The 21,684-nt window shown below is 56.4% G+C and overlaps 9 protein-coding genes and 1 non-coding gene across 10 annotated transcripts; 3 read left to right on the top strand and 7 right to left on the bottom strand.

Moving 5' to 3' along the window:
* Nucleotides 1–620: 620 nt before the first annotated feature.
* On the top strand, nt 621–1,351 carry TRAVEDRAFT_133491 (uncharacterized protein; the record flags this gene model as incomplete). Its single annotated transcript, XM_008045711.1, has 2 exons — nt 621–667; nt 733–1,351. The coding sequence occupies 2 exons, from the start codon at nt 621–623 to the stop codon at nt 1,349–1,351; spliced, it is 666 nt and encodes a 221-aa protein (XP_008043902.1).
* A 1,512-nt stretch (nt 1,352–2,863) lies between these two features.
* TRAVEDRAFT_23933 (uncharacterized protein) lies at nt 2,864–3,945 on the top strand (the record flags this gene model as incomplete). The annotated part of the gene is made up of 3 exons (XM_008045156.1): nt 2,864–3,466; nt 3,653–3,856; nt 3,922–3,945. 3 exons carry the CDS (start codon nt 2,864–2,866, stop codon nt 3,943–3,945), a joined length of 831 nt encoding a protein of 276 aa, XP_008043347.1.
* A 295-nt stretch (nt 3,946–4,240) lies between these two features.
* TRAVEDRAFT_52793 (uncharacterized protein) lies at nt 4,241–4,767 on the bottom strand (the record flags this gene model as incomplete). The annotated part of the gene is made up of 3 exons (XM_008045364.1): nt 4,241–4,300; nt 4,364–4,433; nt 4,487–4,767. The coding sequence occupies 3 exons, from the start codon at nt 4,765–4,767 to the stop codon at nt 4,241–4,243; spliced, it is 411 nt and encodes a 136-aa protein (XP_008043555.1).
* A 2,629-nt stretch (nt 4,768–7,396) lies between these two features.
* On the bottom strand, nt 7,397–7,771 carry TRAVEDRAFT_134012 (uncharacterized protein; the record flags this gene model as incomplete). The annotated part of the gene is made up of 1 exon (XM_008045710.1): nt 7,397–7,771. A coding segment is annotated over one exon (375 nt), but the record flags the coding sequence as incomplete, so codon positions are not given.
* A 750-nt stretch (nt 7,772–8,521) lies between these two features.
* Nucleotides 8,522–10,440, bottom strand: TRAVEDRAFT_174499 (WD40 repeat-like protein; the record flags this gene model as incomplete). The annotated part of the gene is made up of 2 exons (XM_008045709.1): nt 8,522–9,951; nt 10,138–10,440. The coding sequence occupies 2 exons, from the start codon at nt 10,438–10,440 to the stop codon at nt 8,635–8,637; spliced, it is 1,620 nt and encodes a 539-aa protein (XP_008043900.1). The 3' UTR covers nt 8,522–8,634.
* Nucleotides 10,441–10,671: 231 nt separating this feature from the next.
* On the top strand, nt 10,672–10,762 carry TRAVEDRAFT_t206. The gene has a single exon. It is a non-coding gene; the product is annotated as a tRNA-OTHER (tRNA).
* Nucleotides 10,763–11,054: 292 nt separating this feature from the next.
* TRAVEDRAFT_52790 (uncharacterized protein) lies at nt 11,055–12,041 on the bottom strand (the record flags this gene model as incomplete). The annotated part of the gene is made up of 3 exons (XM_008045363.1): nt 11,055–11,072; nt 11,132–11,648; nt 11,713–12,041. 3 exons carry the CDS (start codon nt 12,039–12,041, stop codon nt 11,055–11,057), a joined length of 864 nt encoding a protein of 287 aa, XP_008043554.1.
* Nucleotides 12,042–12,657: 616 nt separating this feature from the next.
* On the bottom strand, nt 12,658–13,658 carry TRAVEDRAFT_52789 (uncharacterized protein; the record flags this gene model as incomplete). Its single annotated transcript, XM_008045362.1, has 2 exons — nt 12,658–12,681; nt 12,735–13,658. 2 exons carry the CDS (start codon nt 13,656–13,658, stop codon nt 12,658–12,660), a joined length of 948 nt encoding a protein of 315 aa, XP_008043553.1.
* A 562-nt stretch (nt 13,659–14,220) lies between these two features.
* TRAVEDRAFT_134127 (DUF775-domain-containing protein) lies at nt 14,221–14,955 on the bottom strand (the record flags this gene model as incomplete). Its single annotated transcript, XM_008045708.1, has 3 exons — nt 14,221–14,629; nt 14,694–14,766; nt 14,826–14,955. The coding sequence occupies 3 exons, from the start codon at nt 14,953–14,955 to the stop codon at nt 14,221–14,223; spliced, it is 612 nt and encodes a 203-aa protein (XP_008043899.1).
* Nucleotides 14,956–15,423: 468 nt separating this feature from the next.
* Nucleotides 15,424–21,091, bottom strand: TRAVEDRAFT_52787 (uncharacterized protein; the record flags this gene model as incomplete). Its single annotated transcript, XM_008045361.1, has 12 exons — nt 15,424–15,887; nt 15,942–16,095; nt 16,155–16,184; nt 16,242–16,385; nt 16,446–16,585; nt 16,642–16,724; nt 16,787–18,132; nt 18,189–18,459; nt 18,514–18,767; nt 18,819–20,153; nt 20,209–20,997; nt 21,074–21,091. The coding sequence occupies 12 exons, from the start codon at nt 21,089–21,091 to the stop codon at nt 15,424–15,426; spliced, it is 5,028 nt and encodes a 1,675-aa protein (XP_008043552.1).
* Nucleotides 21,092–21,684: the final 593 nt, after the last annotated feature.

Raw genomic sequence — 21,684 nt, 5'->3', positions numbered from 1 at the left:
AATCCGTCGTAGGCTGCTCGAGTTTGGACTGTCTGAGCCAGGGCCTCCGGTGTACACCGAAGAGGAACTTCCGGATGGAAGCCTCACTAGACACTATCGTGCTGGTGTCTCTAGTGCCCTGTCCCAGATTTCTGACCCGGATCTCGATGCGGTCATCTTTTCCATCCACGAGCAATTCCCTACCTTTGGGCGACGTATGATCGATGGATACCTGTTAGTGCTCGGTCATCGGGTTCCAAGGCGTCGCCTAGAAAATTCCTATGCTCGTGTCATCGGACCGTCCATCTCTGCATTTGGACCGCGCCGTATCGAACGCCGTGAATATTCGGTTCCAGGACCTAATTCGCTATGGCATCATGACGGTCAACATGGTAAGCATGGGCTTCGATTTTAGCCCTAAATCATTGCTTATCTTTGCGATTGCAGGGCTCATTCGATGGAAGATCGTCATCCATGCGTTTGTTGATGGTTTCTCTCGGTTTGTTCTCGGGATCCTTGCCAGCAACAATAATCGTGCATCTACGGTCCTCCAGCTATTTGAAGACATAGCTGTTGAGTTCGGATACCCCAGTCGTGTAAGGGGTGATCACGGCTCGGAGAATGTCCTTGTTGCAGCACAGATGGAGGAGATCCGAGGTGTAGGACGTGGTTCCTACATATGGGGCCGGTGAGTTCCATTAAATGTTTTGATACACAGATGTGTCCTAATTCGGCTTTGCTCTGGCTAAATAGGAGCGTACATAACATTCGCATTGAACGACTGTGGGTAGACGTCACCGCAGGCTTTGGCAACAAATGGAAAGAGCTTTTCCGCTTACTGGAGGCCTTGCATGGTCTCGACGTGGACAATGATGCGCATATATGGCTTTTACAACATCTATTCCTGGTGGCTATCAATGCGGACGCGTCAAACTGGGCCGCGACATGGAATCAACACGCTGTTTCCCGGCGCGGAGAACGACACATGTCCCCCATGCAAATGTATATCCATGGGCTAGCTGAACATGGTCAACGCGGCATCTTCCCCGAACACCTGGACACCATGCCCGGTAGCTCCCCTGCTGTAAACTACGCTGACTATGGTATCGACTGGGATGCACTTGATCGTCCAGTCATACGCACACACCATGACCAGCACAACCCGCATGATGGAACAAATCCCTTCCTGATCGACAACCCCTCTGGTCTCTCACATGTGGAGGTGCCGGATCCTCGCTGCCCTTTCTCGCCTGAGCAGGTTGCTCTGTTGGACACCCATCTTCGACACCTCCCCTGCTTCGGTAGGGAAAACATGCAGGCATGCGCGGAGCTCTGGGTTGCTGCTTTACAGATAGCTCGAAACATTGTGTAGTCTGTATATATAACCTATGATACGGTGCTCCTACTTTTGTTCTGCACAGCTTGACCTGAGATTTACATCGTCAACACCTGGCAACAAGTTATGCCAAGCAGAGGCACCGACACATCCTGCCCAACCTGCTTGTTCACGGCTTTCTGGTGCACTCAGAACTTTGTAGACTGCCTTATGGTATTATATTATGAGACAGACGGACATGGATTAGCGGATCAGGTTATAGAATGCACGCTATACGAGTTGCCACCGTAAACGACCTCAGGCTGAATGAGGAGGAGGAGCCGTACACAGTACCAGTCGCCATGTCCGCCGTCGTTGATATGTCTGGAAGCAAGTCTCCCTTCTTTAGGTGATATATTTTGCTAGCCACTCCGCACAGTACTTACGTGCATTTCTGCGACACTCCGCGGCGAGCATCAGCCTTACAGATGACTCCGGCCCGACCGGAACTTTGTCCACGCCAGTAGTTTATAGCGACTTTGTTATCTTCAAGTATGTTGCAATATCATTCGCAGCCCACGTCTTGACCCTGCTCTTAATACCCGCTTGTTTTGTGCTCCATAGAGTGGGTTATATTGATATACTGGTACTATCGGTACTGGTCAGGCAGGAGGCCGGTGAACAGACGATGATCCTGCAGGAGTCAGGGCTTCGATGTACGGCGCAAGGGATGAATATCTATTTTAGCACTACATGCGAGCTTAAAGTGTTACTCCGAAGAGACACTTGAGCTAGAAAATCCAAAGACAGATCCAAAGTTTCATATCGGCGTTGGAGTGAAAGTACGAAGCTGAAGGAGGTGCATTGATTCGGAGCCGAGAGGCGCCGAATCGGAGCCCCGTTCCGAAATCGAAGTACGAACCCGAAGTCATCACCCAAAATGGAACTCCGAACCCCAACGGTTGTCCCGAAGTGGAAACAACGGTGCGGACTACTTGTTTGAACTCGAAATCACTGCGTGGACTGCTTGTTTGAACTCCAAATAACTTTTGTCCGCGGGTGCCCCTCATAATTTGCGATGTTTTTTGAGCTCATGATAGCGAGACAACAAGACATAATAACTTGAGGCTACAAGCAACTTCAAGGGCAGCCCCAGCTCGTCACCCGCTTCCTCTATCGCTTTCATCTTACCCACACTTCAGTTGATCTACAAGTTGCGGCCCCAGATCTAATTAGTCTCACAAACGGTACGCTTCGCCAGACGCTTGGCAAGTTTCCTCGTCCAGCACAAAAATAACAAGAGATTGCTGCAGCATGTAATCACCGGTGACATCGAACCCGGGGGTACTGTCTCGCGTCCGAGCCGCCACGCAAGGCACACGGCACTCCGCCTACCGCAGCTCATCTTCAGCTGAGTAACAAGCTTCACGAATCGACGCCGAGTGCGGGACACTATTTGAGCTGCGGTAACAACCATGCTTCCCCATAAAAAGCCTGCGATGCAGCTACTGGACATCAACACGCAACCGTCCCGCACGCAAGCGCACCCCTCCAAGTCCCAGCCAAACCATGACGTCTGCCACCTCCCCCATCGCCTCCGTCACGTTCGGTGCCCTCTACCGCAACCCCCGAGTGGGCGACCTCATCATCCGCACCGCCGACGAGGTCGACTTCCACGTCTACAAAGCCATCATAGCCGCCGCCTCCATCGTCTTCGCGGACATGCTTTCGATCCCGCAGCCTTCGCCCGCGACCACTGGCGACTCCGACAAGCCCGCCGTCGACGTCGCAGAGAGAAGCGTAGTCTGGGAGATCCTCATCATGCTCTGCTACGCACCGCGGCCGCCTACACCCGAGGACTTCGAGGACCTGGACGCGGTCCGTGCTATCCTGGATGCCGGTGTCAAATACCGGATGGACGTTGCGGTGGAGTACGCGCGCCTCGGACTCCTCCTGCCGAGGTTTGTCAAGGAGAAGCCGTTCGTTGTGTATGCACTGGGCTGCGCGTACAAGCTCCCGGACGTTACGCGTGCCGCCGCGCGGCACTCTCTCCGGTTCCCGATCTACTTTGAGTACTCCAAGGAGCTCGACTTGCTCTCACCCCGCGCGTTCCACCATCTATTCGAGTATCGGAGAGAATGTGGCGCAGTTGCCCAGATGATCGTGGCGAGGGTACATTCCGACTCATCTTCCCTACTACCTGCGACTCGTGCCCCGACCCGGCATCAAGCATCATACTCCCCCAAGCGTCTTCCGGATTGCGTTCCCTTCGAACACAGGGGATGCAGCGAGACGGCGTGTATTGCTCATAGCGGATCGACTACGAATGCCTTTACTGCACGTACAACTTTCAAAAAGAGAGTCCAGGCCGAGCGGTATTTTCAAGAACTCCGTACTAAACTGGAGTTCCTTCCAGACGCCAGCCTAGCACTCTCAGAACCGTTGCTACAGACGATGATCGACGTTGCGTCGGATTGCTCCAAATGTTTCAGCACGGTTCATAGTCGGGTGGCCGAGTTCTCTAAATTGTTATACGCGGTCATCGAGGACGCGATCTCCCACGTGAGTCTTCTATTTTCAAACTACTACCATTAGTCCACACGATGAACGCTCAATTTCCTTCACAGGTAGAACTAGTCGTCGACGAATAGGCCTGTTCACCTCTCAAATACACGGAGTCTGCGCATTCACAGGTATGTGTCTGCTGGCACCCCATAGCTCCTCGTCATACTGACGCACGATCTCTTTCACGTATGTGCGCAGACACGATTTACTCGATCCCTTTTGCGCCCTCCGTCTAGTAGACCGTCGCGATGTTCCGATTCCCGAATGTTATCAAATACAGTTCACGAGTCACCAGCTACTGTGCGCGGCACTACCACAGAATGCATGACACAACATCGATGATGCGCACGATCGAACTTAAGTTCTCCAAGCGTCGCGGACTCAAGGAAGAACAGCACGCCAAACCTCGTGCTCGCCGTCATCACCTTGTGCAAGCTGGACCTACCACATCGAGTGCTGAGTGTCAGCAATATGACAGTGCCGAATCACACGCTGACCATCCACCAGCATTCCTCCCTTGCTTCCTTGTTGTTTCGCCAGAGTGACGAGCAGATTCGTGCCGGGCCAGTACACCCTGGGATCGGTGAGTTCTATGAACACCTCGACATCGTAAGGGTCTGCGCTCACCGGTACCCTACCCTCCCAGTTGCATCTGTTTCGCATCGCCGGACATCCCAGGAGACCGGATATGGCTTTACGACTATAGCGGCGGCGGCCACCGCAGGACCCTCGATGGTGAGGTACAGCGGTTGTCCGTCGCCCGTCACCGTTCCGGACTGCATCGCGAATCCGGCCCCGCTGGGAATGAATGTCCACTGAGTGTGGAGGGCGCGCATCAGATAGCTGTGCTCGCAGGGCTCTGAGAACGTCGTTTCGCCGCGCACCAGCTGGGTGGGCTGCTCGTGCATTGTGTCCGCCCTTGGGTAGCACCTGCCCTGGAACGACCTGTCCTTGGTTCCAGCGCATGTGACGGCGAGGACGGTGTCTGATTTGACGTTCGCAAGCACCAACGCCCCTGGCCCAGGGGACGCTCCCCGGGCCCCGCTGTGAGGCTGAGCGTCATCCGCCGTTGCGTTCCCCCCACAGTGCTGTCACGATGAGTTGCTTCACTCTACGCTCCGTCACGACTGCGGCCTGCCGGACTTTGAGGTTCGCGACAAGAGTGGTTGCTTCGGCTCCGGCGACTTGTCCCTGTGGAGACGGCGGCATCGCCAGAGATGGGCGGTCCATGGCTCTTCAACAACTTGCCCGTACTCATCCGTCTCTGAACGCATGTCTTTATCTTCAGGGATCTTCTGCAGCGTGATCTATGAAACGTCAGATACAATCGCCATGCGCTGAATGAAGTCGAATCTAGACACCATTTCATTCTTGCCGCCCATCCCCATGAGGAGGTCGCTTTGCGGGAAGATGATCCTTCGGGAGAGAAACAAGAACGTTATGTGAGCCAAACACGTGTCAGTCCGACTGCGATTCGAGAAACTCACATAGATCCGACCCGTGTGTCGTAGACTTTCCAAGGCATGGGAAGCCCGGTGGCACTGACGATGGCGTCCTCCCGCAGAGTACTGTTCACGGTAAGGTAAAGAGACGATCCTTCCGGGGATTTAACTGCAAACTTGATTAGGAATATGTCGGCCTCTCCCGTCGGAACGAAGTTCCACTGCCACTGGCTGTCAGACGCTAGGAGACTAGATATCATGATATACGCAAAGAAGCGTGCTGCTTACCTCTTGATAAGCGTTCCCATTTTCATTCTCATTGAAAGCGGCACCCGCCACCGACGAGTGATCTCGGGCGGAAAGGGTGAAGACCGTTCCGAAGGCTGCATTAAACAGCCTGTACATGTAAGTCTTTGGGCTGGACGGCCGGCCTTTTTGACATTTTGAACTAGTCGAAAACAGGTTGGCTTCGACGTTGATATAGGCAGATGGCGGTGTGGATGGTGTCACTCGAGGATGGTATGAGGAGTTAGCGACGTTCTTGTAATATATACCGCGGAGCTGCAACAACAGCCTTCGGCGCTACCGCAGCACAAGCGTAGAAATAACCCGCGGTAGTCCTACTGTATTGTATCTGTTCTGTAAGCCATTAAAATATGGTGCGATCTCAAGAGGGTGGATACTCACACGCTAACACAAGAACACCCTTCTCGCTGCAGAAGACGGTAGTCTACATCTGCACCAAACGAGCATCCGAACGAGCATAGGCCTAAGCCTGTCCTCCAAGGCCAAACTTATTCAACCTCCTCCCCATCGGAATCTTACTCGGCCTCGGCGGCGAGGCCCCAGCCGCACTGGGCGCCCTCGCCCTCGCGCCTCCACCCGCGCCCGCCCCGACACCCTTCTGCACCCCCGGCGCCTGCCTAGGCTCCGCAGAGAACGAAAACGTCCCCGCATTCGTCGTGTCCACCAGCACCGGCCGCGAGATATTGATCGACGCCGAAAAGCGCTTGATCGCCCGCATCCCAGGCATGCGAACCGGGAGGCGCGACCGTTTCTCCGGCGTCGTGTGCGCGCTCCCCAGACCAGCACCAACTCGCGTTGGCGATGCGGGCGGACTCTGCACGGTCGCGTGGTACGACGACCCCGAGAAGTCGCTGTGCAGGACGAGCACGAGGTCGTCGTCTGGGCTACTGCTGAAGTCCAAGAGCGCTTTGGGAAGCCGAGGCGGCGAGAGCCGGTTGGGCGTCCTGGGCGAGAGGTCGTCTGAGTTTGCAGTTGTGTCGACTGAGAACTCGAATGACGGGGTGTCGTGGGATGAGGAGTCCGAGTAAGCCGCTGGCAACACCTCAGTGCTCGTAGAAGTGCTGTGCGCTGCTTCCAATTGAGCGGGCTCGGCCTGCTCCTCGTGCACGACAAGAGAGGTTGCAGAGGTCGCCGAGCGCGAGGACCCGAAGAACGACCACCGCGACGTCTTCTGCTTTATCGACGCAACCAGAGCGCCTGTGGTCGTCGTCGGAGCACAGGCCGCGACAACGGGCACGGCCACAACCTTCGTGCGGCGGTACCGAGACTTGGTTGAGTTTTGGGTGGATGCGGACACGGACGCCGAGATGTTGTTCCCCGAGTCGCGCGCGCCCAGCCCGAGGGAGGATTCGCCCGTAGGAGAGGTGACCATGTGCACGCCAAGGGCGCTGCGCCGTGAGCCCCGCGAAGAGAGGGTCTTGATCGAGTGGCTCGCCCGGAACATCTCGCTCGCGAGGGGAGGAAGGTTGCTGTGGACAGAGGACATGCGCGTGGTGGAAGTAGATTGCGCAGCGGGGAGCACCATCGAAGACGAGCTTGCAGGAAGACGGATCTCGGCGGGCGCTGTGGATTCCACTATGCTGGTGTTGGCTTCGGCCATAGCCTGGACATCGTCGGAGTGGTTCCCGGACGAGGACGACGAAGCTGCCGAAGTAGACTCCGGTACCGATACAGGCTCACCCTCAGGCACGCTCCATTCCAGCAGCACCTCGTCGATGCGGGCCACGATTGAGTCCGCCTGCGGAATCGCGGTGCGCTCGACGCAAAGAGAGTGTCCGCCGACCTTCATCTTACCAAGCATCTCGAGCACCTTCTCCTGCCGTTCCTGCGGTAGCGCATCTACCACGGCAGAGATGGCCGAAATCGACGGTGTAACGGTGTCCCCATGCCGCTCGTCCTCCTTCGCCGTTTGCTTCCAGAACTTCGCGCGTTTGCGCCAGTCCTGCGTCTGCGCCCGCGCGCTCAGCGTGCACCGAACCTGTGCGAGGTAGTCGTCCTGCGTCCGCACGCCTGTCACAGGTTCGAGGAGCTGCCGCCACACGTTCCCAGGTTGCGCGACCGCCTCTTTGATCGCCGCAACGAGCGCCGTTTCCGGATCAACGCCCTCAAGGACCTGTCCGTACGCGGACTGCACGACGGGCTTGGGCTCACCTGCCGCGAGCATAACCTCGATGAACCTCCGCAGTCGCGCGCACTCCGCCGCCAACGCCGACGGGCCCTGCCCGCCAGCCGCCGGCGCAGAGAACAGCTCACGCCGCAGCTCGAGGATCTCCGCCTGCATCGCCGCCGCACCCTCCGCAAACGCACCGTTCGCCTCCAGGGCGACCTGGTGCGCCTCGCGCTCCTCCCTTAGCGCGCCCTCGAGGTCTCGTATCCGGTGTGTGAGCACGGCCACGATGCTTCTAGGGTGGTCGTCGAGGGCCCCCGCAGACCGGCTGTAGAAGGGGGCGCTCGGCGGCCCGCTGGCGGAGAAGTGGGGCGGGGCGGGGAAGAGGAAGGGCGCGGCCGCGACTCCGTTTGTCGCGAAGAGGTCCGAGGACGTCGAGGGCGCGAGCGATTCGGTGAGGAAGGTGGTGGAGACTGGCCGCGTCGCCAGTGTCGCCATCGGCGCTGAGGCCAGGCGGTTCAGCTCGGGGTCCGACTTCGCGCGGCGGTGGAAGAGATGAGAGAGACGGGGGAATCGCATGTCGAAAGGAGCGGAGGGGATAGGAATGTGGTGGTAGTGATGTGGAGGAAGTAGAACTGCAGAGGTGAGCGTGCTGAAGCAGCATTGAAGTTCAACATGGATCGGCAGTCTCGGCAAGCGAACAAGACGATCGACTGCAGTTCGACAAAACGAACCAATAGCAGACGAGCACTCCGAGCGAACACAGAACATCACAACTCACAACAAGATTCATATTCTGTATCGTCTGCAAAACATAGACTGGATGCGATCAACGACTAGCGCACGCATGATAAAACGAGAGATACTGGTACATGTATACAAGCCGAACACCTCCACGATACTGGCAGATATCCCACACCTCACCGGATGCTGAGGATCCCGCTGTTCGTGCGCCCGAGCGAAGTTGAGTCCTTGGCGTCCTTGCCCTTCTTCACCTTCGGCGCCTCCCAAATCTTCCAGAACTTCAGGTTCTCGTCGCCTGCCGCCGTGCATACCAACTCTCCGTTAGGCGCGAGCGCGCTGAAGAGAACACGGGAGTCGTGCGCGTCCCGGATCTCGGCCACCTTCTCCATCGACGGGTAACTGTGAACCATGATCGCGTTCGTCGGATACCCGTGGGTAGTCATGAATTCCTTCCGATGAGGCGACCACTGGATGGACGAGATTTGAGCCGGAGTTACAAGGGAGTGCAGTCGCGCGCCGGTCGTCGTGTTCCAGATGTGTACCGTCGCATCCGACGTCCCGCCGCCCGACGCAAGGAGTGCCGGCTGCCATGGGCACCACGCGACGGCCTTCACCGCCGCGGTATGGTTACGCTTCGTCCACCGCGCGGCCGACCGCGCACTCGAGCTCGCGGTCCCGACGTCGCCCATTCGTCCGTCCCACACGTTGAGGACGTTGTCGTTTCCTCCACTGGCCAGCAGGTCGCCGTCCGCACGCCACTTCAGCCCGCACACCTCGCCCTGGTGTCCAAGAAGCTCCATGACCTTGTGACGCGCGACGCGCACGTCGTGATGCCAGATACTTCCGTCTTGACAGCCCGAGCTCAGGAGGTGCTCGTACCAAGACAAACAGCCGACCTGCGCGGAGTGCCCGGTCATTGTGCGTAGCTTCGATTGCGCCTCGACGTCCCACAGCTCGACCGTGCCAGATGGGTAGCCGACGCCGAGGAATTGGCCATCGTTGGAGAAGTCCAGGGATGAGATGTATGAGTCCTCGGGGCCTTCCGAGACGAGCACAACCTCGCCGGTATCCGCCTTCCAGATGTATGCGCTACTCCCGAGCGCAATGGCAACGACGTTCTGGGATCCCCAAGAGATCAGGTTCAGGTAGAAATCGTCGAGCATCCCGGGCGCGTCGAGGATCTTGTACGGGAAGGTGGAGATCTTGCGGTCCTTGCCGGTAGTCCCAGAACTACCCGCGGGTGCAGAACCCGCACGAGCATACAAAGGGCGGACGAGTTCTCGTGCCTGCGCCATGAGTGGATCGGATGACGCGGCCGGCGGTGGCTCATGGTAGGCCAGGACACGACGATTGAGTGGCACGCCCGTCGCGGCAGCAAGGCGTGCTGTGTGGCCAGGCGACGCCGACTGAGGGTTGAGTGACATGAGGTCGAGTGTAGCGGCCACTTCATCTGCGGTATCGCGAGTCGTGATGAAGCGGTCGCGAGTGTCTCTCTGTGTAGGGGATTCTGGTGAGTCCATGATGGTTTGAGGTAAGGGATGAGGGAGAAAGATTATATTAAAAGACCGCCCGCCTGTGCCACTTGTGCACCCCGAGCTGATGAGTGGCATAATGGAGCAGGCCCGGCGTCTCAGGGAATCATGTGTTTACACCGTTCGCAAAGTCATTTGTAAACTTACTGTAGGTTGTGAGCGCGAACGCTTCTCGGATTTGGGCGGCACGTAATCGCGTGTGACTACGTCCAACCTGCTCTCCACCCCGCCTCTGCGTATGACGCCCATGCTGGCTTGGCGTTGGAGAGATTCAGAGACCTGGAGAGACGACGAAGTGGCCCTCTTGATCGGGGACACGGGCCTGCTGGGAACGATGAAGGGATTGGAGGCGTCCGCGGCGGCATTGACCCCGAACATGGACGCAGTCAAGGGAGTCTTCGTCTCTGACCGAGACCGGTGTCGACTAGGAGTCTTCGGTGGAGGAGCCATAGCAAGCAACAGAATCACCAGGGGGAAGATGGAAGAGGGAGAAGGGGCGATGAGGCCTGAGGTGGTGGTCGAGGTCAGAGACGCAATATTGAATATATGTATATTTTGAAACGTTGAAGTGGCTAAGATAGGCGCCCAAACACGCGTCGAACGCGCGAACGCGTAAAAGGCCAGCTGACCGCGTTTGGTCTTTGGCTGATTATGGACATTAAACGCAGAGCGCCTAATGCGAGCGCGATGGCCGAGCGGTTTAAGGCGCCAAGACGGGGCGTCCATTCGCAAATCTGGTCCACAGGCGTGGGTTCGAATCCCGCTCTCGTCATTATTTTGCTCTCTCAGGAGTTGACTTAGTTGAGCACCATTATTTTTGAAAAGCTTGTTGGTAACAACATGCGCTGACATACTATTGAAAATGCGCCAGAATACTCAAGAGCAAGTGGTACAGACGGTCTCACATCCTCCCATCACCCCATAAGCCCATTTACCGCTCATAGACATCGTTGTAGCTCACTTGGGGCCGGTCATAATATGGGAAAGCGTACGAATCGTGGTGCACATTGCAAGACACCTTGGTCGAGACAGAGCAGATACCCGAGTACGCACGAGTCATCCAACTAAAGCGTAAGCTTCACCTGAGATGTAGTTTAGGTCAGCCTCCATAATACGTGAGAGCACTCAAGACATAGCTTACTGACCTTCGATACAGCCTTTGCAATCTCGGTTTCCATGGCTCCGGAAAACGCGACACATTTGGGATAGATAACCTTCGTGCAGTGTGCGAGATCACAGGCTCGATGAGCTCTGGGGAGCAGGCGAGGGAGGCCCGCGGCTGCTCTGCCAGCATCGCCCCGAGGGTCTCCAGGTACGTGATCCAGGACTCGCGGATCCGGACGTAGATGGTCGCTGACTTTCCCTCTCCCTCAACCACTAGCAGCGTCTTGGACTTCGCCGCGCACCCGCCAATGCAGGTCATCGACAGCAGCTTCCAGTGCGCCGGCTTCTCCGCGATCCACCCCGGGAGCACCTCCTCGACCATTCGCGGCCGCGTCACCGCGCTGGCGGCCCTCCCGCACTCCTCTCGGTACGCCAAGAGCCGGTGGTAGTCGGCCGCGGAGACGGCGTGAAGGGCATCGAAGGGGTTGAGGTGCAGCGTCGTGAGCTCCAGCGTGCGGCGGGCCGCGATCTCGGCCATGTCGTGGAGACTCCTCCTCAAGGAACGCAGGTTGGACGAGGGCGTAGCGCAGGCGGGAGGGCATCCCCGCGATGTCGTACTTGCGCCCGACCTCCAGGAGCGCGGCAATGTCGTCGAGGGTGTACGGCTCCTCGTGCACGAGGCATATGCGCAGGACCTTCTCCCATATGTCGCCGGTCTCCTGGACAGGGAAGGTTGGCTTCGGACCCCCGCGCGTGGGATGCAGGCCGGTGACCATGCCATTCGGGTCGAGACCAACGATGACCAGGTCAGATCTGCGAACATGGAGCTCCACGCCGTCGGACGTGCGTATGATGGCGTCCCCAGCAGAAGGATCTTTGTAGGGAGGAAGAGGGGCGTAGATACTGTTGATGTTCGCGTCGGCGCTCGAGTCGGTGGAAATGGCCATGTTGTTGTCTGACATCCGGGCGCGAGTGCTGTAAGTGGAGATGTTGAGTCCAGAGGAATACGTACGCTGTTATACCATGCTGCATCCCATATTACCGCAGCTCGGCCGACGGCACTGCGGCGCACGCGACTGTAAAATAATAAGGTGCCTTGCACGAGGCAACAGGAATAGCGATTAGGTTCGTACCTCTAGTGATATTCTTTGCATACCCCGGAGCTTCAGAGTCTGAAAGTGTGTACAGCGAAGAACGCAAGATGAGGTGAGGAGTCTAGGGAGCATGTTGCAACACTGGCGAAAGAGTAAGATCATTTGTGAGGTTTTTCAGTTTCCGACCCCCGATTAATCAACTTCGTCGAACGGCTCTGTGCATTAGTCCGAGCGGGAACATGTATGCGACCATGCATGTCAATTCCGAGTTCCCATATTACAAGGCGACGGTCCTACAACAATCCTTTCAGGATCAAGCTCGTTCGAACCCCGGATTACGATGTTGCGATCGTGGACCTGATAGCACTCGGCCTGTTGAAGACGTATGCAGCACTGTCAACTGCCTGAGTGTTGAAGGAAAGAACGAATGGGGTACCTTTCAAAAAGCTATGCAAGCCGCGCACCCGGTTCAAGACTCCAATACCAACTTCACCTAATATTGCGTCAGTTCTATGGTGTCGACAGGCCGTGAGCGCGGAAACACACCGTGGAGACAGCTCCTCTTATCTGTTCCTCCGCTGCCTGGGAGAACCGAGACACCTCTGCATGGATGATAAGGGAACATCCGGGGCATGAAGCCATTACGGAGGTTACGATCGGAATGAGGTGGGTGAAGCTGCATGCGACAGATTCGTGTGGGTTATGTTCGAGCTCGTTGGCGAGATGGTGCAGGTACTCCAGCCACAAGCTCCGTATATCGTATGTGACACGCGTGGACGACTTCTTCCAGGTTGACGTCTCCACGACAATCGACGTTCTTCGACAGACCCGCGTGTCGCAGGTCTTCGAGTCCGGACAGCCGTTGGACAACCACGTAAAGCTGGACGTCGCAGGAGTGGTGGGGACGACTTTGATCGCCGCGCGAGCGGCCGCTGCACACTTTTGCCGATATTCGAGAAGCCGATAGATGGCGCGGCCGGACACGTACGCGAACTCCGGGACGGTCTGAGGGTAGACGGGAAGCTTCAGCGTACGTCGAGCAGCGACGCCTGCAACGTCCTCGAAGCAGCCATAACACGCTAAAGCATAGACGGCGTATGGCGAGTCATCCAAGACGTCTGAGCGAAGGAGATGTGTGCGCATCCGATTCTTGATCCCCGTCATTTGGTACTTGTCTGAGGCCACGAGGAGGTTATAGATGTCCGCTAAGGAAAGGGTCGGCTCATCAACGTGTACGAGGGGCAGCAGCTTGCTCCAGATAGCGCTCGGTTCGGAGACGTCGACCACCTGTTTCTCGATCTTCCCATCGGCAGGGGGGCCAGGCAGGGAGAACATGTCGGAAAAGACGGGGGAGACGTCCGCGATGCGGCGCCGATGCACATGGAACTCAATTTTGTCGGAGGTCCGAATGGTGAGATCGCCGACGGATGGGTCCCGATAGGGTTCGTGCACCGATGTGGGGTTGGCCATTTCTTGGATGATGTGGATACGCAGATGTAGGAGAGGAGGTAGACCTCTGGACGCGATGACAAACGAGGGACTCTCCGCAGACGGATTGGAAGGTAATCTTGTGCTGCGGTAACGCGCTCGCAGGGTGGCACGAGGTGCCTTGAGGCGGGGCGTTCCGAGGCTTCTCAAAGACGTCGCCGGAGTTGTGGGATACTTCAAGAGTATGCGATTCTCGTGACGAATTGAGGGGTGGCATTTGGCGAAAGACGAGGGGGGCGAGTCGAGCGTTCGAGCGTTAGATCTACTCGAAAGGAACAACAGTTGTACAAGGACTCCACGCATGAATTGAACGTTTATGATCAGCATACCGCTCTCATCGTCAGACAACCTGCCAAGTAATTGGTAGGATGCGTGGAATAGACTCGTTCAAGTGTGATAGATTCGTGATCCCTGTGCATTATGTAGCGTACATCAGTCGACGACTTGGTTTGAGCCTTCCTTCCTGTGGAGAGAACCGCGAATTCTGCATTAATATTGGCGAAGGCTGTTGCTACTTCGAAGAACGGAGACGCACCTTTCCTTACTACTCCTCCCTCTCCAAGAACGCTATCCCTGTGTTCCTGACCTTTCCCATGAAGTTCTCGTACCACTTCGCGATGACGCCCATCGGGACCAAGAAGTCCGGCGACATCGCCGAGGGATTGCCCCCGACGAAGCTCGACACATAGTTGAAGAGGTGCTTGACGATACGCTCCGCCAGCCGGGTTGCGTCCGCGGTCGGGTTGTTGTTCGCCTTGACCATCGCGGAAGGGAGGCTCGATACTTCTTGCATGATTTGCGGGAGGGGCTCGATAGACAGCCCAAGGATCGCGGTGACATCTGCAGGCGATACATCTGATGCTGCGCCAGAGAACACTGCGTGCGCGTCCGTCGTCTGAGCAGAAAAAGTGCCGCGAAGTCGAAATATCGCCGATGGCTTGTCGTTGGAAAGCCTGTATGTTGGTCAATACCCGTAACGCGCGTGCAGCGCATCCGGTCAGAGCATTTATAACTCACATTCCCAAGAGTTGAAACCCTTTCCCAGGCCAAAAGAAATGTACCGTCGCGCCATATCCGTCTGGAAAGGGTGCTGTGATGCGAACACAGCTCAAACAGGCGTCCACAACTCGAAGCGACGCTGACACGTACCGGTGCCGAGCAAGAACACACAAACATGATTGATGGATCCTGCGGATGGCAACTCAAAGATCGCGTGCGTTTCGTCGACCTGCTGCAGATTGGTTTGGAGGAGCCGTCCCGCGACCAAGCATCCGAACATGGTTGGGAGAAGGAGCGTGATGACTGAGGGTACGTTGAAGTTCCAGCTAGTAGTAGTCAGAGATAATGCCCAAAGGCGTTTTAATAAGGGAGCTGGTCGTCCACAGGAAGACTGGTACTGCGAGCGAGATGCTCATCGTGGTCGAGCGCATTCGATTCGAGGACGTTCGCGCCTGTTCAGGACCCCCGCCTATGCTGCAAGAGGTCCGATCGCAAAACCTGGAGATTTTGCCCTTTTTATCAGCATACATTTTGGGCAGTTTAGTCAGCATGTTTTTCGGACATACCGAATTAGGGTAGGCGCTTATCAGCATGGACGATCGGACCTCCAGAAAATCAGAAAAAATCGCTAAAAGTCTGTAACAACTCTCAGAGGTAGCGGGACACCCGTACGACTGGTTGAGATTGTAGCGCGGTTCGTAACACATCTCTATGACAAAATAAAGGAATACAGAAAGCCCAGCTTCAACTAAGCGCCCTCCGCCTCATCACTCGAAGAACCCCCTTCCTCTTGCTCGTCTATATCGAATGTTCCCGGAGCTGGCAGGGTAGCAGACTTTTTCTTCCTCATGAGTTGTGTCAGGTGCTTGACCGCGGAGCCAACTTGAGCGTGCCGATCGCGCAAGGCGTCAAATATCGGAGCTGAGAAGTTACACAGCGTCACCATCGTCAGTGTGCCGCCGTCGGGTGTCTCAATATTGGACAGTTTGATGCTACTAGCGCACGTCGCGAATGAGAAGATGATTTGAGCGGGTGGAAAGCGAAGGTGGGTGGAGCAGCCCAGAGTTTGGCAGGCCAGAGACGAGTACGTAGAGCCGTGCGAGAACACGAAGACCTCGACGGCGACGTAGGAAGGGATACCGATGTTGTCGACCGCAGTGATGTGTTCGTGTCGGCTGCCGGGAGCATTGGATTTCGTATACATGGTGACAACTGTTGTGAATATCAGCCTCCCGAAGCACTGATGCACATGAAGGATGCACGCACCACGACCGAGGAGTACGTTGCCTGCTTTTGCGTCATACACTACCACGAAACAGCCATCAATTAGAGGATTGATTGGGCTGAGATTAGCGCGTGCGATTCCGGTGTGTATATCCTGGAGGATCAGGAATGCTTCTGCACGAAGGCGGCAATGGTTCTAGTAGAGTAACAGTTAGCACCGGTACAAATCTGCTGTAACATCAAATAAATACGTACATTAGCTGACACAGTGCGCAACGTTCGCTTCTGAGCAGCGCGAGCAGGAGAGTCAGCACTGCTTTGGAAGCTTCCAGTGTGACGAACGTGTCGGTCGACACCAGATGTAGCATTGAAGGTTTCGTTCTCCGGAACTAGACAAGCCAGTCGTTTCATGAGCTGTTGGCGGAGCGAAAGCGATCCAGAAGCGTCATCGTCATTGCCAATCGAAGATCCCCGGGGTTGCTGATACTGTCGGACAGCCTTTTGAGCAAGGGCAGTCTGGTGCCTTCGGCGTCGGGCCCCCAGTACGGCTATAGACAGCTCGCGTGTGCGCGAATCGTAGAGCGGCTCATCCATGCAAGTAACGCCACCGTTGTCTTCGGTGTGGCTGCTGCTCTCGGCGCTATCGCTGCACTCAGCATCAGCTCCGTCAGGCTGGGATGATGGGCCTGGATGGTCGTCAGTACTGTCCTACACCGCCTGAGACGTCCCAAAATGCACGTACTTTCCTGACCCTCGAGCTGCTTCTTGATTGTCAGCAGCACCGCTGGAAGCTCGGTCTTGTCGCAAGATTTTGGGAGAGCATCGCTTCGGAACCAGCCAGAGATTATTAGAATAACGCTGAATATCCTCGGGGATCAATAACTCACATTGCCAAGGTACGATCAAGACTTTCTGCAACCAGCGCAATTTCGCACGCATTGGCTTCCTTCTCCTGGACAGGGTCGAGCGCAACAGGCGCGTAGAGCGTGAGCAGCTCCGCTAATGTCTGCGGTGCTCTTGGTAGTTGCGGGGAAGCGTGGCCTGGACGGCGCGCAGGTGGCTTGGGCATAGGAGGTTTGTACAGCTTCAGGAGAGTTTCCGCATTCAACTGCAGGGATTCGAGGAGCTGCTTGGCGTCACGGAAAGCCGCCTGTGAAGCGTCCTGCATCTCCACGTCGGTAGGCCAGCTCCGCAAGTTGTCCAGGTTCATATTTGTCGTGTCGTAGTATGTGTGATAATAACCACCAGCTTTGTCGTTTCCACGGTCAAGGGGAGTTAGTCTCTCGAAGGCTGCGAGAAGGAGAGTGCGGAGTTTCGGCTCGAGGTAGAGGAGGTCCGCAAAGTTGAAATCCTTTTTCAGCTGACGCAGGATCCCGAAGATGTGTTCGCACGGCGCAGTAGAGTGAAGCCAGGGCATGAATGGGTGGTGCGGGTAGTAGTTACGGTAAGTGATGATCAAGCTGAGAAGACTATCACAGAGCACCATGAAGATCGCAAAAGACTCGCGGGATATGAACTGGACGCTAGTCGAGTAGGACGGGTGTCGATCCACGTGCGCACGCCATGCCATCAGGAAGAAGCGAGCGGTCATTACCATCCTGGCGCGCTCTAGATGGGTGATGTGACGGTTCTCCCAGGCATCAACAAGCTCCCCGAGGACGAAGAGGTAGACCGCGAGAGCACGTAGATCGCTGTGGTAACGGAGGACTACTTCCAAGCACTCCGCTGAGAACAAGCGCGCCGCCGCGCGATCGTCTTGCTTGTCGACCCTCTCAACGTCGCGTCGGAAGAGAGGCGCCAGAGGGTGCAGCGCGAGCCTGATCAACTGCGCGAAGAAAAGTGCGAGACAGCCCAAGACGAGAATGCGGGCACCAGTGAAGAGTTGGTTTCGTGCGGTCTTCAGCGCATGCTTCGGGTCCTGAACAATGACAGCGGGGCGTTTGTTGATCAGATGTATCTGGAGGTTTATGGTGCAGCCAACGTTGTCGTTGGGGATCGTGTAGGGGAGGTAGTTCTCAGCCTCGGCCAAGATGTTACGTTGTAGAGCTCGCTCGACCTCGGTGCCATCGGCCGCATATGAGACAGGGTAGATACCCGCAGCGTGGAGGTGCACGTGGAGCTCCTTGTGCAAACTCAACAGAGTGGCCGCATCCTCTGTTCCCCCGCGGGCAACAGCGGCGATGACGATAGGTGGAACCTTCGCAAGGGGGACTATAAGAACATATAGGCGAATCTGTATAATGCTCAGCCTCAATGAATGGAGAGCAGGCATAACAGATGATAGATCACCTTAGTGGCTTTCTGCTTTTGCGCCTCCTCAAAAAGTGCGTCAAACTCATCCACAGAAGGGACTTGAATCACCCCTTGTGAGCCTCCGAGAATGAAACATTCCCCAGTAGTCGCATCCTCCCAGACGGAGACCCCAGGCTCCAGCGCAGTATCATCCCAAGCCAGCACTACGGGGCCCTTATAGTCGATCTTCTCCAGGACGTCGAGCGCAAGCGTGATATTGGCAGGAGATATTCCTGGCCGGAACCGGGGAAGGCGTGCTCGGTGCTTTCTAGTAATGCTGTCAATGCCTGTGAGATCGTGTGGTCAAGCAGCTGGTACATACTGCAGAGTGCGGACGTGTGGGCCACCGAAGTGCTGACGGAATGTCTGGTAGGCTCTCGGGGAAAGTGATGCAAGGACGTTGGTGAAATCCGAGAAGATCCGCGAGTACGTCATGTTCCGCAGACTCTTCCCTTGTCCGACGCGCTCGCTCTTGATGTACATCGCTTGAATGGCGCCAAGTAGGATCTGGCAGTCCTGGAACTGGCCTGCCACGACACCTTGCGAGAATTTAAGCCAAGGCGAACGGCCGTCATCCTACGGAGCGCGTTAATATTATACGAAGCTCGCCGGAAATGAACGACTTACCTCTTCTATCAGCTGGCGCAAGCCTTTGTACTTGAGGTAGATGTCGCCTTCTTCCTTGTTCCGATAGAGAATCGGGGTGTACTTCATATCGCTCTCGTCAGGCATGGGCCTGTTAAGTTGCGTACGGAAGACTCCGACATGAAGGAGAGCGCGGCACTTCTCGCATGGCGTTGGCTGTGCCTGGACGTCTGGCACCTCGACATCGCGCTCACAGCTTGTTGAATACACAGCGCCGACCGATCGAAGATTGCGCCACTGAAAAAGCATCTGCTCCCGGCGAAGGATCATCTGACGCTCTTCGTACGTGAGAGCTGTCCATGCGCAATCGTCCTTGGGCCGCGTAGAACTTTGAAAGAGCTGTAGGGCAATCTTGGCACGAGAAGGGGCCCCGCCACCATTGGTGGAGGTGCGAGCGAGGTAGACGGCGATACGCTTGTCCTGAGCGCGTTGAAGACCAGGGCATGGGACCAGTACGTTCGCTCGCTCAGGCTGGGCAGTGGTGGAAGCGACCTTGAGCGCAGTTTTCGATGCAGGCTGCCACAACGATAAGAGAGACGTCGAGACCAGCCCTTTCCTGCGATTCTGCGTGCATTTGTCCGACTTCCGGTGTATCCTCCAGCCGGCAACCTCGTATAGCACCCTAGCGACCGTCCAAAACCCGCACGCTGAGCACCGCGCTCGAAGAGGCTTCGTGTCATCGAAGAGCGCATGGGAATCCTCTGCAAGGATTTTCTGGCGGAAGTTCGCCATCTTCTTCGCGTTGACTTCGAAGCCCGGCTCCTGAGCCCGTACCGCGAGATCCTTCTGGTACGCCCACGAATGAGATAGACTCTCCCGCTGGGCCTTGGGCGGACGGGGTGTGACGGACGTTTCCCGGGTGGTCTCAGGGGAGCAAAGGAGGCGCTTGACTGGGGGCTTTCGATGAGCGGACGAGGATGAGGAGCGTGGGGCGAAGAAGTTGGCAATCACAGATTGGCCATCAGTGGGAACTTGGGGCGGACTTGAAGACGCGAGAGTAGTAGATGAAACACTGCGGGTAGCAGCTTGCTGGAAGGTGAAGGATGTCGCAGACGGAAGAGGAGTTAGAGGGAATTGAGGTTGAGAAGGTGCCGAGAGGTCCTGACGGTCTTCAGTAGCTCCCTCGCCATCGTAAAGCTCCCAATCCATGACGTCAAGAGAGAGGGTGAATGGCGTGGCTGTTGCCTCTGTGCAGGTCTGCGCACTCGAAGTACCGCATTCTACCGAGCCTGGCAGAGTGTCCATGCTAGTAGTGTCGTCATCCTCCGCCGGGGCCGCGAACTCCCCGGGGTCAGATACAAGCTCTCCTTCGATGTCCTAGTGAAAAATTAAGTGAATAGTCATAAAGTTAGAAAGGAAACCTGCCACTAACCTCGTCGCCTTCCGTCAAACCAGCTGTGAGGCGTATGAACCACTCCAGACGATGGCGGACTGCACTGCTCTGGGACCACGAAGCGCCTCCCAGCAGGATAGCATTGATAGAGCTGAGAACGACGATTCCGCAAGAATCACCATCCTCCTGTACTGGCACTGTCCACAAAGGTTCCACCGCGCTGAGTGGGCGAGTCGCTAGATCGGGGACAAGAAGCGAGAGCCACCAGAAAAGAGTGTCCATGGCCTCTCGAGGTGGATTGGCTGACGCTTTACGAGAGTCCGCATAAGCATATGTCGCAGCCGCAATGTCGATCTTGAGCAGAGTCCAGTGGTTGCCATCGACGTGGAGTGGAATGAACAGGACGTCAACCTCCCCAGAGCAAATAGAGACGTCAAGAGCGGAGCGCCGCCGAGGATTATAAGTACCACGACGTCGCATGGCTGATAGACCAGCGAGGAGAAGGCAGTTGACAGTACGAACGCGCGCCGTCGAACGCGAGTGCTGCTGCATGATCCAGTCCATGCCCGCGTTCAGGACTTCATCGTTTAGCCATCTACAAGACAGAACATCGAGCAGGTCCTTTGAGTGTAGCGCGATGGCGGGTCCGTATCCCGGGATCTGGTCGGAGGTGGGGAGGAGCTCCAGTCGTTCCTCGCACAGGTACACCAGCGCCGGGTGCTCCGGACCAGACTGCATCAACCAATCGGCGGCGGAGAGGACCACATCTGGTAGGCTGTCTGTGTAGCCATCGGAGTCGCTGGACCCTCTAGGTTCAAGCGGCAGTTTCTAAAATATACAGGGAGTCAGCATAGTCACTAAACGTCCCGCGGGCTTGCCAGGACGCCATATTAATACTACTCACCGATGCAGAAACCGCCATTTTGAATCCAATTCTGATAGTGGGTGATCTCGCACTGTATCTCTCTGTGGCCGACGTCCTGTTAGTACTTTGCAGGGGTTAGTGGACGACAACAACAGGACGAACACTTTGCGTATGGCCGGTAGTGCGACAGGTTGATTTCTTCATCGCTCAGTACCCCGAGGTCTTATGAGGCCATGCTCACCACGGCTCCCTGGGGCCACACGTTGTGCCTTTAACCCCAATCGAATATTATCGCATAGCGCAGGTAATGAGCATTCCATGTACGAGCAACACGGGGCAGGTCCCGCTCCAACTTACCAGCGAGCAGACTTGAAGTGAGCTAGGGTCATCATACCAGCGTCCAATGTTCTATAGCGGCAAAGAAATGTTCATACAGAACAAGCGTACCGAGATGAGTATGGTCATTGCTATAGTGCCCCCGACCGCTAGCATGGAGGAGGACAGCTAGAATGGTCGCCGGAGCCAACCGAGATCGCTCGGCAGATACGGGTAGGCCGGCCGGGCAGCTGCCTCTTTTGTCAGCATGATGGATCGGACCTTCGGCGCCCTAGGGCCCATTATACCGCACATAATATCGGACATAGCCAGCC

This window comes from Trametes versicolor (genome assembly GCF_000271585.1).
Source record: "Trametes versicolor FP-101664 SS1 unplaced genomic scaffold TRAVEscaffold_12, whole genome shotgun sequence".
Lineage (NCBI taxonomy): Eukaryota > Fungi > Basidiomycota > Agaricomycetes > Polyporales > Polyporaceae > Trametes > Trametes versicolor.
This window is presented reverse-complemented; position numbering and strand designations above follow the sequence as displayed.